Source organism: Malus domestica, chromosome 15, assembly GCF_042453785.1.
Source record: "Malus domestica chromosome 15, GDT2T_hap1".
In the NCBI taxonomy this organism is placed as follows: domain Eukaryota; kingdom Viridiplantae; phylum Streptophyta; class Magnoliopsida; order Rosales; family Rosaceae; genus Malus; species Malus domestica.
In genome coordinates, this window is record NC_091675.1 from 8,757,237 (window position 1) to 8,774,838 (window position 17,602).

Consider the following 17,602-nt stretch of genomic DNA (forward strand, 5'->3'; position numbering starts at 1 on the left):
AACTTCCACTACGGTCATATTTTAATAATATTACGATTTAAGAACTTAATTAGTTTTGTCAAATATATATATATATATATATATATATATATATATATATAATTAAGTTCATCAATTATCCAAACAAATGACATGTCAAAATTTAGTATTTGTGTTACCCTTTTACTCATTTAGATCGCCTTAGCTCTACGTCATTCGGGTTCTTATTCATCTTTCCATGGATGCATCAATGAGACATGAAGTAAGAGTGCATGAACTCATTCGTCTTGCTTCTCCAACCTCTTATGGATTCGTTTGGAAATACTTTTAAAATGACTGAAAGACGCTTTTAGATAAAATATTTTTTTATTCCAAAAGCATTTAAGATTTTTCTACAAGAAGCACCAGTTATGTGCTTCATGTACGAGACACTTCATGTGTTTTCCAAGATTCACTCACATTTTAACTAATGATTGGTTTCAAAAACATTTTCACATAAAACACTTAAGCCGTTTTAAAAGCAATTCCAAATTGACCCTACATGTGTTTATGCATGATATTTTATCTTACATTTTCTTCGATCCCCACAGATCCTTTGTTTGTTGTGCTTTAGGAACTGCTCCAAGCAAACTTATAATTCAAAACTATAATTCAAAACTATCTTTCTTGCAAACTTATAATCTCATGTCTGTTTCCCAAATAAGATTACAAGGTTCATGTCAACCTACTGCCGAACATGTTTTGTGATGGTGGACCGTAGGCGGAAGGATTAACGAGCACCGGAGTGATGATCTACGAAGGTTCCATCAACGTAGTGCTGAAAGTATTTGCTGAACATTGATGCATCCTTGATTGTGATTCAGGGACACTTCGCTCAGTGTAGAACTACAGATGACATGCTTGGTTGAGTTACTCTTTGCACACGTAAAAGCCCCACATACAAGCACCTTACAGCTTCAGAAAACCTCTTATCGATAAGTTCAAGTTGTTTATCTCGAATCCACAGAGTCCATGCCTCACATGTTAGAGTTCGCAGAGATATCCGGGAAGAGAAGTTTAAGCTTATTGGTTGATACAGTGAGCCAAAGAGAAGTTTAAGCTTATTGGTTGATATAGTGAGCCAAACGTATAGCTGAAGGTGAGAGCTGCAGTTACTAAATTGGGGTGTCTTAGAATAATCATGATGATCCGGCAAATAAGTATTTGAGTAAAGGAGCAACCACTGCTATACTCAAACTGTTCCCCAGTAATGCATAACTGCAGCATAAAATAAACGGACAGAAAACGTCAGTCTTGCCGAACAACCACTGTCATGCTTAACTGTAGAATCCAACAAAATGAGAAGCTGAAGAGTTTGTATTTTTCACTTATTGACTTGACACACAGCGAATAATTTTCATCAAATAAAAGGCACGGCATTGTTTATTTTCTGCTAAAATACAAATCAAGCTGAACCAGTGGATAAAATAATGGCATACCGCTGCCTGAGGCTTATCTGTTGTGGAAACTGAAATTCTTCCGGGAGAGAATGCAAATTAGCAACCTAAGTAGGTCAAGGGAAAATTATCAATTGACACACCGAAAACATGAAAACAAGAAACCAATAAATGGAGAAATCTACAAAAGATATGTATAATGATATCAGCATACCTCCCTTGGGGAAAAGTATCTAAGGTGCTGCTCCTTCAATGAAGATGTTTTATCCTTATTCTTTGGCTGCATATATGTCGCAATTTTGTAAATGTCAAGCAGCACAAAAGTCATTGGATATTGTTTCTTGATGAGTCATATTATGACCAGGAACAGAACTGTGAAGTACATGAACTCGAAATAGTGTTCCAACCTAATAAGTGCGGGAGTTCTTAAGTATCAAAACCTAACGTGTTCCAATAGTAATCCAAATGTGTAATCTTACCTGCAGAGTTGCCAAAAGGGAGCCTGTACCCTTCACATATCGATGGTAACTTTTTGTAAAACAACAACATCGTTTTGAATCAGGATAGACAATATCTAAGCTGCATTAAGGATTGCTTGAGAGAGAGAGAGAGAGAGAGAGAGAGAGAGAGAGCTATTCAATGAAAATAACATAAAGAATTAGAGATTTTCCTTATTATAGCCTCATTGCATTAACATCCATTATGCATAAAATTTCTGATTTTTCACTCTTAGAGAGTTTCTTAAGGTGGACCCCCAGACTGACGATATTCATGCTAAGAATTTATCAATAACGAAAAAGGATACCCATGGCACTTCCCCACCTCTCTATCAAGCTTAATGGAACAATGTACTGATCAACGATGCCGCTACAATATCCATTCCCTTCATCTTTCTCCAATATTCCATCAGTATCTGTAGAACTAGTAGTGGTGTCCACAAAATTGGAATCCGATTGGTCACTACAATTCTTGAATTCAAGAAAGCTTTCTATAGGCTCACAAGATTCAAGTAACTTATCCTGGCTCTTTTGTGGTTTATCAAGTTCACAGAGCACTGTCTCATCGGCATTTGTATCCCCAAATAATGGCCCTAGCGAGTGAAGAAGCTGATTATCGAAAACTTGATTATGAAAGGTTGAAGGTTTCCTCTTTGCCTGCAAGAAAAATGAATATATGTGTTAAAACTCAAGAGATTTCCAAGAGTTTCTGAATGACCTAGAGAACCAGTGAGAGAGGAGGGCTACCAGGCAAAAATAGCGTGGCCTGGAATACGGTACATCAAACTGTAACGGACTCAATATGAACTCCTGTGTAACAAAATTTGTTCTTCCCAATATCTCTATCATTTTTGTATGCGTATCAGATGTCTGCAGCCAGGAGATAAAACAAAGGAATTGGAATAAAAATAAATCAATATTTTACCTACAATTAAGCTAAAAATTCCAGAACTAGACCTCAAATCCGACAACATTTTCCACAAATAACATCATTGGAGGTCGAGATGTGTGTGGTATCAACTCAAGAATGTTGAGAAATGAAAATGCCCGAGCATCACCGGATTGCTTCTGAAGACCTATCCATAAGTAGCTAGTGAAAATCTATGCAAATTAATGTCACGCATCTTTTTATAGAACAATGATGACAAACTTACCTTGTCGAGTGTAAGGTTGGCAAGGAGGAGAAAGAAGCCATGCATCTGCCTGATAACGGTCGAGATCAGCAGCAGTAAGACTCTGAATATTACCCTATAAAAACAAGAATATTCAAACTTCAGTACACGATGAGCTCAAGTAAAAATCATGTCTGAGCAGTTGAAAAGCCAAACACTAGTAATGGAACAAATATAAAAGCAGCTTAAAATAACACCGGAACAAATGGTATAAATTCAAAATGACCCAATACAGAACCACTTGAAAAGCAATTTACACCAAATACCTTAAACAAATTGTAAAGCATCCAAAACATACAGCATCTAAGAGATAAGGCGCCTTTTGGGAACTGCTTATGGAGCGACTGAACGTGATTTTTGATAACCAAAAGCGCTTCTAACTACGTTTGGAAGAAAAGCTTTTACTGGGTCATAGAAGCGTGGGAAGCACTAAGCACTTGGATTTTCAATAACAATTTCAACGGATAAAAGCACTTCTATAAAAAGTGCTTAATACAAAACGGGCCCTAAGTGCAAGAAACTCAAATTGGCTAGCCATAAATTTCAAACTTTTGATCGTCAAGTAATCAAGCAACAAAATTTTGTACTTAGCTGTGCACAATGTACAAAATGGAGCTTGAATTTGGATAAAATTACAAAATTGAACTAAAAACTGGGAAGAACCTGATAGGGACGGTGGCCGAAATTGTGCTCGTAAACGTCATTGGCGGTGTCGTTGATGTCGAACGCTTCCACGACTTCGGCGTTCACTCCTGCCTTCATGAGCGAGTACCTCTGATAATCGGAAAGATGCAAACTTGAGCAAAAAGCGTTGAAGAATTCAAAAACTGGAAGCAAAAACTGAAAGAAAAAAAATGGTGTATTTGGGGTATTGGGTTTTCTATTACCATGCCGCCAATGCCGCTGTAGAACTCGAGGACCCGCCATGGCTGCTCTTCCAGTTCCTGCTGCTCTAAACCCTTCGCCATTAGCGTCGTCCTGCGGGTTGAAAGACCTCAACTGTTAATACGTTATAAGCTTTCAAGCGCAAACGACATGCCGTTTGTTCTCCGATGAGAATGTACAAGCAATGACGATTTTGTTTTGCGCAGGTTCTAAACGTTGCTAGGCGTAAATCTATCATATTTTAGGTAAATAAGTGTCTGCTTCTACTTAAAATATATATAATTTCATCATAAATTACAAAATAGAATGCATATATATCATGAAGTATTGGAACATAATGAAAACATGTGAAATAAGGATATAATGTTTGTTCATTCAAGTATGCAACAAGTCTCTTACAATTTATTGGAAAAAAACAAAATGCAAAATGAAAGTTATGTATTTTCTGTCTAAGTGAGTTGCAACCGAAGCGAGTCTAAGCGGGTGCCTAGGCGGGCTAGGCGGGTGCCTAGGTGGTCTAGGTGGTGGGCTGGGGCCTAGGCATTAATCGGGACGGTGGGCTGGGACCTAGGCGGCGCTAGGCGGGGATTTTTAGAACAGTGGTTTTGCATTTGCTAGAGGCTGAATTACAAGTTGTAATTTACTCCAATTTTCACTTACGTTCTTCTAATTATAATTCTTTTTATATTTTCATCCTTGTAATTTCGTAATTTTTCACCTTAGTCCAATTTGGCGGCTAACTTTATTCTTTTTCTTAATTTTATGTAAACACATTCTCATTTGAAAATGTCGAAATAAGTTTCGTCCCAAGTTAAAAAGTTGGACTAGTATTGTTGATGAAATACAACTACAAGTACAAAAATGAAGGAATAAAGTTACATGCACGAAAGTGAAATTCCAAGCAAGCATAATGAGGTTTATGACCGATACACGAAACAATGTTGTCATCAAACGCACCGCAAGAGAGACGAAATCGGTGAAAACACCAACATATGAAGTAATGGTGAAAACACGATCTCCAACAATTTAAATAGGTATAATAGTGAATAAGAGAAGAACAAAAAGCAACTAAGCACGATGCATCAAACCCCTTCAAATGCAAGGTCTAACCAGATTTAAAGAAAATGAAAAATTTTACAATAAGGTTTATGAAAATGATTGATTGGTGAATTGACGAACAAAAAGCAATGTGAAACTCATGTGTAAGAATGACTCAAACAAATCCTTATGTGTAGTGGTAAACCTACGCATAGTCATGAATCTGCAATTGATTGAAAGAAGAACCTTATGTAATTAATCTGATATTAACATTATGATCTAATGATAAGCTTAAGATATCAAGTTTGATATCAAATTATAGCTAACTCGTATTGCTAAATATATTTATTGACAAGGGACAAGACAACCGCAGGCACGAGGGGCAATATTGTCAAAATGCTTATTATCAAGAACAGAACGGGGACAGTCCAGTAATTTCACGCGTAGCAGAAGCAGCTAGAGCTAGGACTAGGCCCCCTCTATATATTTCTCCAGGAGGTTAGGTATTTGTCGACAGGCCTCACTCTCTCATCTCGTCTCCTCGCTTTTCTGTGGCTCTCTGCGTCTCTCAGGTGAACTCTCTAGGGTTTCATCACCCTTCTTTTCTCAATTAGAAGCCTAATTTTTTGCCATTTATCGCATCATAAATTACTTGGTTGCAGACTTGCACTAGAAAATTCGGAGTATTTTTTTTTTTTTTTGTCTTTTCGTTAAATTTTTTTTGTTTATATAATTGAATTCATTAGTTGGAAAGTTTGATGAGAAATAAAGTTATATATGTTTTCAATTTAGTTCGATGATGTGGTTATCGTGTCTTGCGCATGCATTTGGGTTTAGGGTTTGTGGAAATTTCGATAGGGTTTAAGGATTCGGAGCTCGATTTGTTTATTGATTAGGATTAGGATTGCTTTTGCATTTTCTGATCTGGGTTTGCTTGTATTATATAGATGATAAGATTTAATGTAATTAGTACTGGACTTGGAACTTAAAAATATGTCTGCCTGTTTAGATTCTTACATCTGTTAAGTGTTGCGGGTTTTGGGTGAAGCCGGGGCGGCTTCTGTGGTCAATATGATCGTTTTTCTGACTCCGGAAATACTTATTTACAGTTAGAACATATCATATTTGTACATGGGGTGATTGAGTAATAGTTGAGTAGATTTTTTTTCCACGTTTTTTATCGTTGAATTTACTAATATGGCTGTGGTTGGCTCAGTGAGGTGCAATTAGGTCCTTGTATCAGTGGTTATACTGGTTTGAGTTTTGTTTCTGGGAGACAAACAAATGACGAAGAAGAAGAACCCTTTGGTTTTTATGGATGTGTCCGTCGATGGTGATCCTTACGAAAGAATGGTTTTTGAGGTACTTTTCATGAACAAATATATTCAGTCTTTATTTGTTGTTCGGTGTAAACTGTGTGATGAATGATGAGTTATTGTTGCTTGTCTCAGCTCCTGCTATGTGACTATTTATGCATTTCCTAATGAGCTTGACCTTTATAATTTCCTTGGTGATTGCTTTACAGCTTTTCTCTGATGTTGTTCCCAAGACTGCAGAAAATTTCCGTGCTCTATGCACAGGTAATATATATCATTTGGTTCAGAACTTATTTGTTATTCATATATACGGGATTCTGTAACAAACTTGTTTACATGAATTGCTCTATGGAATTGAACAATTCGTATAATCAATTTCTAGTATTGCTTCTGAGATTGCACTTTTTCCCCTTCTTTGGGGATGCTATAATATAGTACCAGACTAAAATCAGAAGGTTTGCTTTTCTCATGTATTTGTTGTTTTATTGAATACTTCAGGAGAGCAGGGAATCAGTCCAAAAAGTGGAAAACCACTGCACTACAAAGGGTCCTTTTTCCATCGTATTATAAAAGGTTATATAGCACAGGTATGCCTCCTTATCTTACTTCTAGATTCGTCTTCCATAGGATTTTCTGGTTGAGCATGACTTAGCAGTGGTTTGTCTTGTAGTCAGTTACTCTTGTTTATGCTGTAGGATACAGGGCTGATGGTCACGACTGCTTTTCTTGTGATATAGTTTTAAGGTTGTACTTACTAAGTTGTATATCCTTGAAATTTACTAGCTTTGTCATGCCCACCCAGTTTTGCATACACATTTCCTTTATAACTTAGAGGGATTAATGGATGTTGTCTGTTTTTCAGGGTGGCGATTTTGTCAAAAGAGATGGTAAGTATTATAATTATTTATTTCCTGCAGCTTTTGCATTTAATGTGCCACTCCAGCTTGCACATTAAACCTTGGCCAAATTCTTGTCTGAATTCAATGTTCTTTAATAAGAAAATCATTTATTTGGAGATGGACTGAGAAAAAAAAGTGTTGATAAATGTTGGTTTAAATAAAAAGGCACATAATTTCAAGAAATTTTATGAGAATTAATGGGTTGTTTTGGGTATGCAATACTTATTTTCAAGCAGTGATGTTTATAGTAGTGTTTGAGCGTATGATTACCAAAATGAGATGGCATAATGCAGCCTGTTTAAGATAAATGCTGTAATGATAAACATAATTTCAATTAGGCTTCCCATACTGATATACTCTTGGCTTTGAATATACAGAGAATTATATTTATGTTTATTGATTTGGAAATTTATGTTGGAAAATAGAGATGCTGATTGGAGATCAAGTTCTAAATGTTTTGCTATGTTTTAACTTTGATTTTTTTTTTTTTGGTTAAGTTCTGGAAAATTAGAAGGGTCTTGCTTGAGCTTAAAACGAAGGGGCATAAAACTAGGCAAAGAGAGATAATTGGAATAGGCTGTAAACACAATCAATTACAAAAGGCCTCTTCAATGGGATGGGGATCAATCCCTGGTGAGCTGACCTAGAAGCATAAAGGGGATCTTGGCTGTACAGGCAGTAGTAGGCATTGTGATATATTTTTTTGTTGAAATCATTTATGGATAATCACACTGAAAACCACAATTTTAAATTCCGGTGGAATAATTGATTTTGCTGTAGTATTATAAAAAACTACCAATGATGACCCTATTTTTGTAATGCTGCTCCCGAAATGCTGTTTACTCTAGTGATACCAAGCATAGTGGAAGGTCCCTTTTAATGTGACTTGAGTCTGAGTTTGACTGTGGTTTTTTTGTTTGATCTGTAGGCACAGCTGGTGAAAGCATTTATGGTGAGAAGTTTCCAGGTAATCTACAGTATCTGCATCACTATCTCTCTGTCTCGCAATATTTCTACAAGCTCAATTAACAACTCATGTTTATGAATAAACTATGATTGTAGCCCCTGTTCACTCTTTGTCTCTACTTTTTAAGTTTGTGATCATGTCTCACTGTCACAAGCTTCCTTCAGTAGGGATTGCAATACTCATTGCTCAAGGGAAGTGTAGTCTATAAACTGAGTTGAATTATCTTGAAATTGCCAAGTGTTCAATTAGTATGTGTGTTTTCTGGTGTAGTTAAGTTATTATTTCAATGCTATTTAATTTGGGACTTGTGAGTATTAATACCGTTAGTTAACTTTTCTTCAGATGAGTCACCTGTGCTAAAACACTCTGGACCTGGCCTTCTATCTATGCCTGTTGCTGTTCGTGACTCTTTAGGTTCTCATTTCAACATCACTTTTGCAGCTAATCGTAGTTTTGACAGGTATGCTTTCATTTTCTCTTCTTTTTACTTCTCTTTTACTGTAGACCTGATTTTGTTCGCTTTTGTGTAAGTTCTCTTACTGTTTGCCATTTAGTAGGCAGTTTTATAAATTGGTGGTACATGATTTCCTCAGACTGTTCAATATCTGATGAGATGATGTGTATTCTTCAGTCTAATTACAGTTGTATATCATTGTACAGAAAGCATATAGTTTTTGGGAAGCTTGTACAAGGGCATGAGGTCCTGAAAAAGATTGAAAATGCGGGCGATGAAGATGGGAAACCAACTGTATTAGTTAAAGTGATCAATTGTGGTGATTATAATGAAGGTAATAATAATGGATAAACTACTTAGTTGTATCTTACCTAATTTCTCAGCAATATGAAAAACTATTGGTATTAAGGGTTATTATTTTTATTTGATTGTTTGTATGTGCAGACATAAAGAGAGCAAGTAAAGTGAAAGTTGGGAAGGATGCTTCTTCAGAAGCTAATAGTCATGAAGTGAGGCGAAGGGGAAAACAGAAAAAATCTTCAAAAGATAGAAAGAAGAGGAGGAGAAGGAGATATGATTCATCTGAATCCGATAGTTCCTCAGATTCTGAATCTGAATCATCTGAGTCAGATAGTGAGTCTGACTCGGACTTGTCCTCATCATCTTATGCTAGTTCTTCAAGTGATGACAGGCGTAAGAAAAGAAAGAGGTCTTCTAAAAGAGACAAGCATAGACGTGGAAAAAGGCGGGATAAAAGGCGCGACAAAAAGCGAAAGCGTCATGATAAGAAATCTAAGATCAGATCAAAAAGGTTATATGCTTGATATTTATTTGTAATTCAAAAGTTATTTTATAGTTTCACCCTTATTGTTCTGACTTTTTCACGTGCAAATACTTTTTTTACTTGAGTAGTGTTATGTACAGTACACCCACTAGTCCTTGTTGCTATGTCTCTGTGCTGTAAAGCCCTTTTAGTTGTTAAATTTCCCGCCTGATATGTTTTTATTTATAGGAAACCTTATTTAGAAAATGGTTTAGGTATGACATCCGAATGTTTATAAGGACTTAAATTTCATACTTTGCTGATATTAAATTCTGTTCTCTAGGGCATCGGACGGTCTTACTGATTCTGAGAGTGAAAATAAAAGTGAAAGTAGCTGTGAAGATGATGGCCTGGATGCCAAAAGGAAGGATCAAAAGTCTAAGAAGGACATATCTGAAAAATCTGGTACTTAAACTAATTTTCTTGCTTTCATTCAGCATTCTTGAGTTGTGGTAAATCTGTTGTGATAATTGTTGTATCTCACCTTCTAGATGATAGTAGTTATTTGCTCGCAAGATTTTACTTGTGGTAAATCATTCTTGGTCAAGATTGTACTTGTTTACCTTTTCTTTTGCAACTTTGGTTTTTATAGTTAGGGGTTTTTTTTTTTGGTTTTGGGGGGGGGGGGGGGGGGGGAGTGATATTTGTTTTGGAGAAGTGAGCAAATATAGCTATTGGTGACTGGGTTTGCTATATGTTTGCTATATGTAGGGATCCCGTGGTTCAGCATCTTATTAGTGAATGGGTCAAAGCTATCCTTGAATTGTGTTTATTTATCATGTATGTGACCTGCATTTTTCAAGCTTCTTATATTTTTACTTTTGTCGGGTTGAACTTGAATATCTGTTTTGTTGCGACCTTGGATTGTTAATGTTGAACGTTGTGCTTAATGGAAAAATGAATTTGAGCTAAGATGATTCAAGACGTTATTACAATGGGTCAATGCCCACAAGCAGACCCGAGACACTGTTTTTCACCGTCTTACTAATTGACACGTGTTTCATTCTCATAGTCTTCTGTAATTTATGCAGTTGGAAACCAACCACTTCTTGCAGATGAAGGCGATGCTTCAATCTACTCTAAAAAGATGGAGGAAGCAGAAGTGCTTGTGAAAGACGGTGTATATCCTAAGGAGAATGGAGAGCAGCGGAGCAATGGACTTGCAGGTGCTAAATATGACAAAAGTGCAGATAGACAGCCTGACATAGTTGATGATCACCCAGGGAAATCTAGGTCTTCTTTCCATTCTTGTCACACCTCAGTTATTCTTTATGCTTACCGATTCTTCCAGATCTGGTATTTTATTAAAAGTTGATGAGCAGGAGCCGAAGCTTCAGCCCTAAGAGGGCCATGAGTAAGAGTATGAGTATCAGTCCCAGGAGGAGTCCGACCAAGAGCCCAAGTTTAAGTCACAAACGGAGTGAGAGCAGGAGTTCGAGTGTTAGTAGAAGCCCTCCTCCCCCTCAGAGGAGCAGGAGCATCAGCAGGAGTCCTGTTAGAAGCGATAGCAGTAGAAGCCCAGTCAGGGGTTTCAACAGAAGTCCAATGAGGGGCTGGAAGGGTAGGAGTCCAGTGAAAGGCCGGTCTCAAAGAAGCATAAGCAGGAGTCCTGTAAGCAGGAGCCCACCATATAGCAGAAGCCCGGTAAAAGTTCCAAGAAGCGTAAGCCGAAGTCCACCAAGAAAATCATTGCGCAAGTCAATTAGTAGAAGCCCTGTTGGAGCTTCAAGAAGCAGAAGCCCAGTCATAGCTTCTCGAAGGAGAGCAAGCAGAAGCCCTGTAAGAGTCTCAAGAAGCAGAAGCCCAGTTAGATCTTATCGAAGGAGTGCAAGCAGAAGCCCTGTAAGAGTTTCAAGAAGCAGAAGCCCAGTTAGATCTTCTCGAAGGAGTGCAAGCAGAAGCCCTGTAAGAGTTTCAAGAAGCAGAAGCCCAGTTAGATCTTCTCGAAGGAGTGCAAGCAGAAGTTCAGGTAGGGTTCCTTCTAGGAAAACTGCTAGCCGCAGTCCATTGAGGGCCCCAAGCAGGAATAACCGTCGCAGCTATTCAAGGAGTCCTAGCCCAGTAGCGCGGAGGGTAAGGTCGCCTATATCACCAGATCGGGGGAGGAGCTTATCAAGAAGTGCTTCACCTGATGGCTCACCAAAGCGCATTAGAAGAGGGCGGGGTTTCAGTCAGCGGTACTCTTATGCACGGAGGTACAGAACCCCTTCTTTGTCTCCTGTGAGATCTTATCGTTATGGTGGTGGTCGAAGTGATCGTGACAGGTAATTTGCAAGTCTTTGGGAAAGTTCTTTTACCATCAGATGGTGTAAGATGATATGATGATTAACTGGCAGCTTTGTTTTTGCATTGCAATTGTACATAACGTGCATGCCCAATTTGTGTTTCTAGATATTCAAGTTATAGAAGGTCGAGGTACTCTCCAAGGCGCTATAGAAGCCCACCAAGAAGAACACCTCCTAGGTACGATGATCGCCCTCTTATAAGCTTCATCTATTGTGCATGACTAGTAATCAGGCTGCTTATGTTGAACTGCATGTCGGTGAAGAGTCCGAGTTTCCAAAAAAGATAAATGCATTTGAAATAAAACTTGGAGCCATACGATTGTGTTCCCCCCTTAGTCGTTATATTTGTGGTTGGATCATATCATTTCACACATATCTGCAGATACAGAAGCAGAAGAAGCAGAAGTCCTGTATCACGTAGCCCCCGTTATCGCGGCCGAAACTATAGTAGGAGCCGTAGCCCTGTCCGAAGTCGTAGCCCCATCCAGAGCCGCAGTCGTTCTCCAGTGGAGGTGTCTAGATCACGTGTCTCTCCTCGGGTTGAGAGGGCAAGATCTCCATCCAGAAGCAGGAGCCCATCAAGATCAAGATCAAGATCAAGGTCCTCTCTGGATTCCAAATCTCCAATTCGGACCGGAAAAAGCAGGTCTAGGTCATCATCAGGAAGCCCAATAGGGAAGAAGGGGTTGGTTTCGTACGATGATGTTTCCCCCTAGCCGAGTTGAAGGTAGATGTTTTGTTCCACTTTTGGTGGAGTTGGCTATTGGTAGCCTTTACGGGTGTTATCAGACTAGCTTAGATTATAAATAATTGGATTGTTTAAGGATATATGTTGAGAAATAGTATTGCTTGGGGTACTATGAGTTTTAGGCACGCGATCCCGTTGATGCGGTTTTATTGCATGTGGAGTTTACCCATGAGGATTTGTGGATCTTGTGCTGCTAGATGGTCATATTTTGGTGCCTTTTCTTAATTTGAGTTTGAGTTCGAGTTTTTTTTTTTTATTGTTATTTTTTTTTTTTGTTTTTGGTGCCTCATTGATTGAGTACCATTATGAGCCCAGTGATATCCAGATTTCACAGTAAACATCCCCTTCTTCTCGAAGGGCCATACCAATCTGTCATTTAGTGTTGGCTCTCCGATTTGAGTCTCCAAGATAGCATCAAACTCCTCCTTAACCAAGAAAGGTTTTAAAAAGTCAATATTCCACTCCCCGCTCTCCGAGCAAATTAACGAGTTTACCTTTAGGCATGTAGTGATGGTTTGCCCTCAGGGATGGACGGGAGCCATCTGTCAATCCATACACGCATACGCTGACCATTCATAATTTGCCAGTGAGCTCCCCCCTTCAGAATATCTCGTCCAACAAGAAGTCTTGACCAAGCCCAAGAGGCTCGTCCGCCCCTCCTTGCATCAAGGAAAGAGCAGTTAGGAAAGTATATAGCTTTAAGAAGCGAAGCCTACAGAGAATTCGGCTTCGTAATCAATCTCCAGCATTGCTTGGCCAGGAGGGCCTCATTAAACGCCTCAAAGTTCCTTAAGCCTAAGCCTCCCTCCTCCTTAGGTCGGCCCAACTTCTCACGAGAGACCCAGTGAATTCTATGCTCAACATTTTTTGTCCCTCCCCCCCCCCCCCAAAAAAAAATTTGGAAATCAAAGCATCCATTTGTGACGAAGGAAACTTAAATAGGTTCATAGGGTAAGCAGGAGTAGCTTACGCCACTGCCTTAATGAGAACTTTGCGGCCCGCTTGTGAGAGGGATGATTTCTTCCAACCTTGAAGTTTTTTCAATATCCTTCCTTTAACATAAGCAAGCCCACATTTTTTGGATCAACCCCATATAGCCGGCACACCTAGATAAAGGCCCGAATTCGCAACTCTCTCCATTCCAAGAATCAGCATCAACTTTTGACAAAGTGCCTCTGGCACGTTAGCCTCGAAGAAGACACTGGATTTCGCCTTATTCACATGTTGCCTCGAGGCCAGACAGTAGTCATCAATCATCAACTTAAGCACCAGCAGTTCTCCTCCTCCGCCTTTAGGAAGATTAGAGTATTGTCGGCAAAGATGATATGGGAAATACTCGGACCTGAGAGGCTCATTTTCACACCAATAATATTTCCCTGCTCACATTACTTCTGGATAAGGAGTGACAAGACCTCACTGACCAGTAGGAAAAGATACGAGGATAAAGGGTCTCCCTGCCGAAACCCCCGTGAAGGTGCAAATTTGGGTCAAGGTTGTCCATTCAGGATAATAGCAAAATTCACCGAGGATAGGCAACCCAAGATCAAACTTCTCCAACGCTCATCAAACCCCATCTTCTCCATCACAGCCAAAAGGAAATCCCATTTGACCTGGTCGTAGGCTTTGTGCATTTCCAATTTGACTCCCAACTCGAATTTAAATTTTGCTTTCCTTGTTTTTAGAAAATGGAATAGCTCATGTGCAATGCCAATATTGTCTTGAATTAATCTTCTCGCCACAAAAGCATTTTGTGTATGAGAGATAAGATTCGGAAGAATCAGCTTCAGACGGTTGGCTAAGACCTTTGAGAGCACCTTATAGTAGTAGTTGCACAAGCTGATGGGACGGAATTGCAAGACAGAATTCGGGTTTAGGACCTTTGGGATCAACACCAAGTGGGTATCGTTGATTTGCCTAGGATCCACAAACCCTAGCATCATCTCACTGATAATTTTGTTCACATCCATCGCTAAGGTGTCCTAGTGATACTGGTAGAAAAGGGCGTTACAATGCTTTGTTATACTTCGGAATAAAAGGGCGTTACAAATGCATATGATGAATCCAAAAGGGTCCTTACAAATTATATTCGAATATATTACGAATGTGACATTGGGTTGAAACGCTCAAGATCTAAATATATACCTCAATATATTCCAGGGCTTTCAATTTCAAACCAATATCAAAAGTGATAACTAGATCTAAAACTTCTTGTTAATTGTGTGAGGGTTAAAGGGTGACGACTATCACATCAACAATTAAACACCAACTAAAGTAAACGGAAAGTAAAAAGAAGGAGATCAAGAATGATTTCAATACGATTACAGTTTTATATCTCATCTTTAAACCTTAAAAAAAATAAAAAAAACAAATATAGAAAAGAGAAAGTTGATAAAATGATTCTTATATGGGAAATTTTCCTTTTTGTTTTGGTCCTATTCTTAATAGGATAACTAGTTTGATCGAAGCAAACACCGCCCGACCTTAAACTTGGCATCCAACTAAAAAAATCTTTTAGCTTAGTGGTAAAATGGTAATTACAGGATTAACCCGATACAAAATGATAAAACTGACCCGACCCGACAAAACAAAAAGGTATAAAAGGCTGCAAAATCCTATGTGATTCAGCTTCTGAGTGACTCTCGCGCACAAAATTTGGCAATCGCTGAGTCCCGCACTCCGCAGAGGAGAAATAATCAAATACACCAAACAAATCCTCACCGAGACGCCGCTAAAATGTGGAGGCGCGTGGCATCTACTTCCTCGGCTCAGCTCCAAAACCTCGCCGCCTCAGCCTCACGCAGATCCTCGTCTCTCAATCACACCCGTCGGTTCGTAATCCCCTCGGCGTCTTCCCCTTCGTCGACGCCGTTGGCCAAATCCGCGCCTCCCTCTTCCCCCCACATTGCCTCCGCTTCCACCTCCGGTGCGTCTCCATTTTCTTCCTTATTTATACGTTGTTCTGATCTCGATTAGGTTGTTGTTTTCTGTTTGGTTCCCTGGAAAATGTAGGCGCATTTATTTATTTTTCGGATTTTCAGAAATGAGAAAGCGGATAACCTGCTAATGATTGTGATTAAATTATGGATCAAAAATTCAAAATTTCTCACATTGAAACCCTAATCCTCTGTGCGGTCTCATGAATTGGAGATTTTATATATAATGTGTTGATTTATATTCTTTTTGTGGTATATGAAGCTCTCAAGAAAAACCCTCAAGAAGTTCATCCGGCTGCTACCGGTCACGAGCTTGAGGAACTTGCTGCCGAGCTTGAGGTTGATAATTACGATTGTTGGTTTGCAATTTTATCGAAATGTTATGAAGATATGAGGTTTGCTTAATTACGCGCTACTCTTAGTGGTTGATCTCATTATATGCAGGGAAGGGACGTTCTTGAAATCAATTATCCGGTTGGTCCCTTCGGTACCAAGGTAGTATTTCTATTTGATCTCATGGATTTCATTTTTGTTATAGTTAGTCGGTAAATAGGAAGGAACTTCAAAAAATTTTGACATGTTCTTGTTGCATCATTCACAAGTATGCATCATAAATGTGATTTGCACCATGATTGGAAATTTAATGTTACCAGATTTTGTGCTTCACTGTTCTATGGCATGGGCTTGCCATGGGCATCTAGCTTAACAAAAAAAAAAGGACTAATCATCTGTATCTTCTTTTAACTGCCAAAGAGTGATGGACCGATGGTTGTCTTAGAAGTTGTGTAAACCAGTGCTTGTGGAAGTCTTTTAACTGTGTTCCTAATCTTCAAAATTCCTAATAATTGCGGGAGCTCCTGTCTTTTTAGTGAAAGAATACAACTTTGCTTGTCAATATCGAATCTCTTCGTGCACTCTACCTCTCATTTCCTTGCGTAAATGTCAAATGAATGCGGAAGTGTGTAAAACTGTGTACAACATCTTCCATTTAATTGGAATTATGTGGTGGTCTTCAATCAACATTCTCATGTAACTGATCCTACTATACTTTCGGTCTTGTAGGAAGCACCTGCAATCGTCAAGTCTGTCTATGACAAAAGAATAGTTGGATGCCCTGGTATCGAGGGAGGAGGTAAAGTTCCCCATTTAGTTGCATAATATTTTTATCCCTGGTCAACTTAAGTCATTCTGAGGCTTCGGCTAACTGTAATTTCTGAATATGTCTGCAGAAGATGAGCACGATGTCGTGTGGTTTTGGCTGGAGAAAGGAAAGATATATGAATGCCCTGTCTGTACTCAAGTTTTTAAGGTGACTTGCTTGAGTCTTATTCTTTCCTTTTTATTCTTTTCTTCTATCCCTCCTGGTGTTGAAAGTCGTTTCTTTCCGTGTATATTCACTACGGCATGGGTAGATTATTACGTTGTAGTCTCTGTTACATCTTTTGTAAATAGATGAACTTGTGCTTGAAATAATCGACTTCTCTAATCTGTTAACAGCTGGAAGTGGTAGGCAAAGGGGGTCCTCCAGATGGTCATCATTGATCCGCCCGACAAGTTTCTTGCACAAATAAAAATTTGATTTACGCGACGAGGAGGCAGTTTTTTATACTGTGTAGTTTCAATAATTCTTTTTTGGCTTGTTTAACGTAGTTCTTAAGAGATTGTGTCCGACGATGTTTCAGTCGGTGATAATTTTGGTTTCATGGTCTGTTCATTAGAACTGGATTCTTTTGAGTCGCTAATATTTTTGAATTGTGTCCGAAGATCAAAATAATCGTGAATACATTGTGTCCGAAGATCAAAACAATTTACATAATCGTCTTTTACTTTCCACTTAATGGGAAAAGGCTTTGTTGTTGTTGTTGTCGTCTCTTACTTTCCATTTATCTATTGAAGGATGTTACGTGTTGTTCGAAATCGTCAATATTACATTCCTCCTCTTTTTTTTCTTTTTTTTTTTTTGAAACTGAGAAGCGGTTACTGCACACCACTTTTCACCCCTGGCACACCCTTGATTTTTTTGGACTCTAGAGTGAAAAAATCAAAGAACAAATAAAGGGTAAAAGTAAACACGAGCGCGGAGAACGAGAAAATGTGCGTGCGGAAACCATTTCATTGTATTGAATATGGTTTTGAGGTCAAAGACAGTAAAAAATGATGGATAAAGCGG

The 17,602-nt window shown here is 38.7% G+C and overlaps 3 protein-coding genes across 3 annotated transcripts; 2 read left to right on the top strand and 1 right to left on the bottom strand.

Moving 5' to 3' along the window:
- Nucleotides 1–624: 624 nt before the first annotated feature.
- LOC103456178 (tRNA (cytosine(38)-C(5))-methyltransferase 2) lies at nucleotides 625–4,139 on the bottom strand. The gene is made up of 10 exons (XM_008395831.4): nucleotides 3,972–4,139; nucleotides 3,748–3,858; nucleotides 3,067–3,160; nucleotides 2,870–2,988; nucleotides 2,660–2,782; nucleotides 2,221–2,569; nucleotides 1,895–1,989; nucleotides 1,630–1,695; nucleotides 1,458–1,522; nucleotides 625–1,236 (listed from the first exon to the last, which is right to left on the bottom strand). Exons 1-10 carry the CDS (start codon nucleotides 4,050–4,052, stop codon nucleotides 1,158–1,160), a joined length of 1,182 nt encoding a protein of 393 aa, XP_008394053.2. The 5' UTR covers nucleotides 4,053–4,139; the 3' UTR covers nucleotides 625–1,157.
- A 1,301-nt stretch (nucleotides 4,140–5,440) lies between these two features.
- On the top strand, nucleotides 5,441–12,747 carry LOC103456177 (peptidyl-prolyl cis-trans isomerase CYP95). Its single transcript, XM_008395829.4, has 14 exons — nucleotides 5,441–5,579; nucleotides 6,224–6,369; nucleotides 6,533–6,587; nucleotides 6,822–6,910; nucleotides 7,186–7,210; nucleotides 8,151–8,189; nucleotides 8,532–8,649; nucleotides 8,850–8,977; nucleotides 9,088–9,454; nucleotides 9,750–9,871; nucleotides 10,498–10,699; nucleotides 10,789–11,730; nucleotides 11,858–11,929; nucleotides 12,134–12,747. The coding sequence occupies exons 2-14, from the start codon at nucleotides 6,292–6,294 to the stop codon at nucleotides 12,465–12,467; spliced, it is 2,571 nt and encodes an 856-aa protein (XP_008394051.2). The 5' UTR covers nucleotides 5,441–5,579; nucleotides 6,224–6,291; the 3' UTR covers nucleotides 12,468–12,747.
- Nucleotides 12,748–15,109: 2,362 nt separating this feature from the next.
- Nucleotides 15,110–17,248, top strand: LOC103456176 (cytochrome c oxidase subunit 5b-2, mitochondrial-like). Its single transcript, XM_008395828.4, has 6 exons — nucleotides 15,110–15,422; nucleotides 15,695–15,771; nucleotides 15,877–15,927; nucleotides 16,495–16,564; nucleotides 16,662–16,741; nucleotides 16,930–17,248. The coding sequence occupies exons 1-6, from the start codon at nucleotides 15,233–15,235 to the stop codon at nucleotides 16,972–16,974; spliced, it is 513 nt and encodes a 170-aa protein (XP_008394050.2). The 5' UTR covers nucleotides 15,110–15,232; the 3' UTR covers nucleotides 16,975–17,248.
- Nucleotides 17,249–17,602: the final 354 nt, after the last annotated feature.

Coding starts and splice junctions, on each gene's coding strand:
- LOC103456176 (XM_008395828.4), top strand. CDS start 15,233: ATGTGGAGGCGCGTGGCATCTACTTCCTCGGCTCAGCTCCAAAACCTC. Junction 15,772..15,876: donor AACTTGCTGCCGAGCTTGAG/GTTGATAATTAC, acceptor CATTATATGCAG/GGAAGGGACGTTCTTGAAAT. Junction 16,742..16,929: donor TCTGTACTCAAGTTTTTAAG/GTGACTTGCTTG, acceptor ATCTGTTAACAG/CTGGAAGTGGTAGGCAAAGG.
- LOC103456178 (XM_008395831.4), bottom strand. CDS start 4,052: ATGGCGAAGGGTTTAGAGCAGCAGGAACTGGAAGAGCAGCCATGGCGG. Junction 3,859..3,971: donor ACAGCGGCATTGGCGGCATG/GTAATAGAAAAC, acceptor TCCGATTATCAG/AGGTACTCGCTCATGAAGGC. Junction 2,783..2,869: donor AAAATGTTGTCGGATTTGAG/GTCTAGTTCTGG, acceptor TCCTGGCTGCAG/ACATCTGATACGCATACAAA.
- LOC103456177 (XM_008395829.4), top strand. CDS start 6,292: ATGACGAAGAAGAAGAACCCTTTGGTTTTTATGGATGTGTCCGTCGAT. Junction 9,455..9,749: donor TCTAAGATCAGATCAAAAAG/GTTATATGCTTG, acceptor TCTGTTCTCTAG/GGCATCGGACGGTCTTACTG. Junction 10,700..10,788: donor GATCACCCAGGGAAATCTAG/GTCTTCTTTCCA, acceptor GTTGATGAGCAG/GAGCCGAAGCTTCAGCCCTA.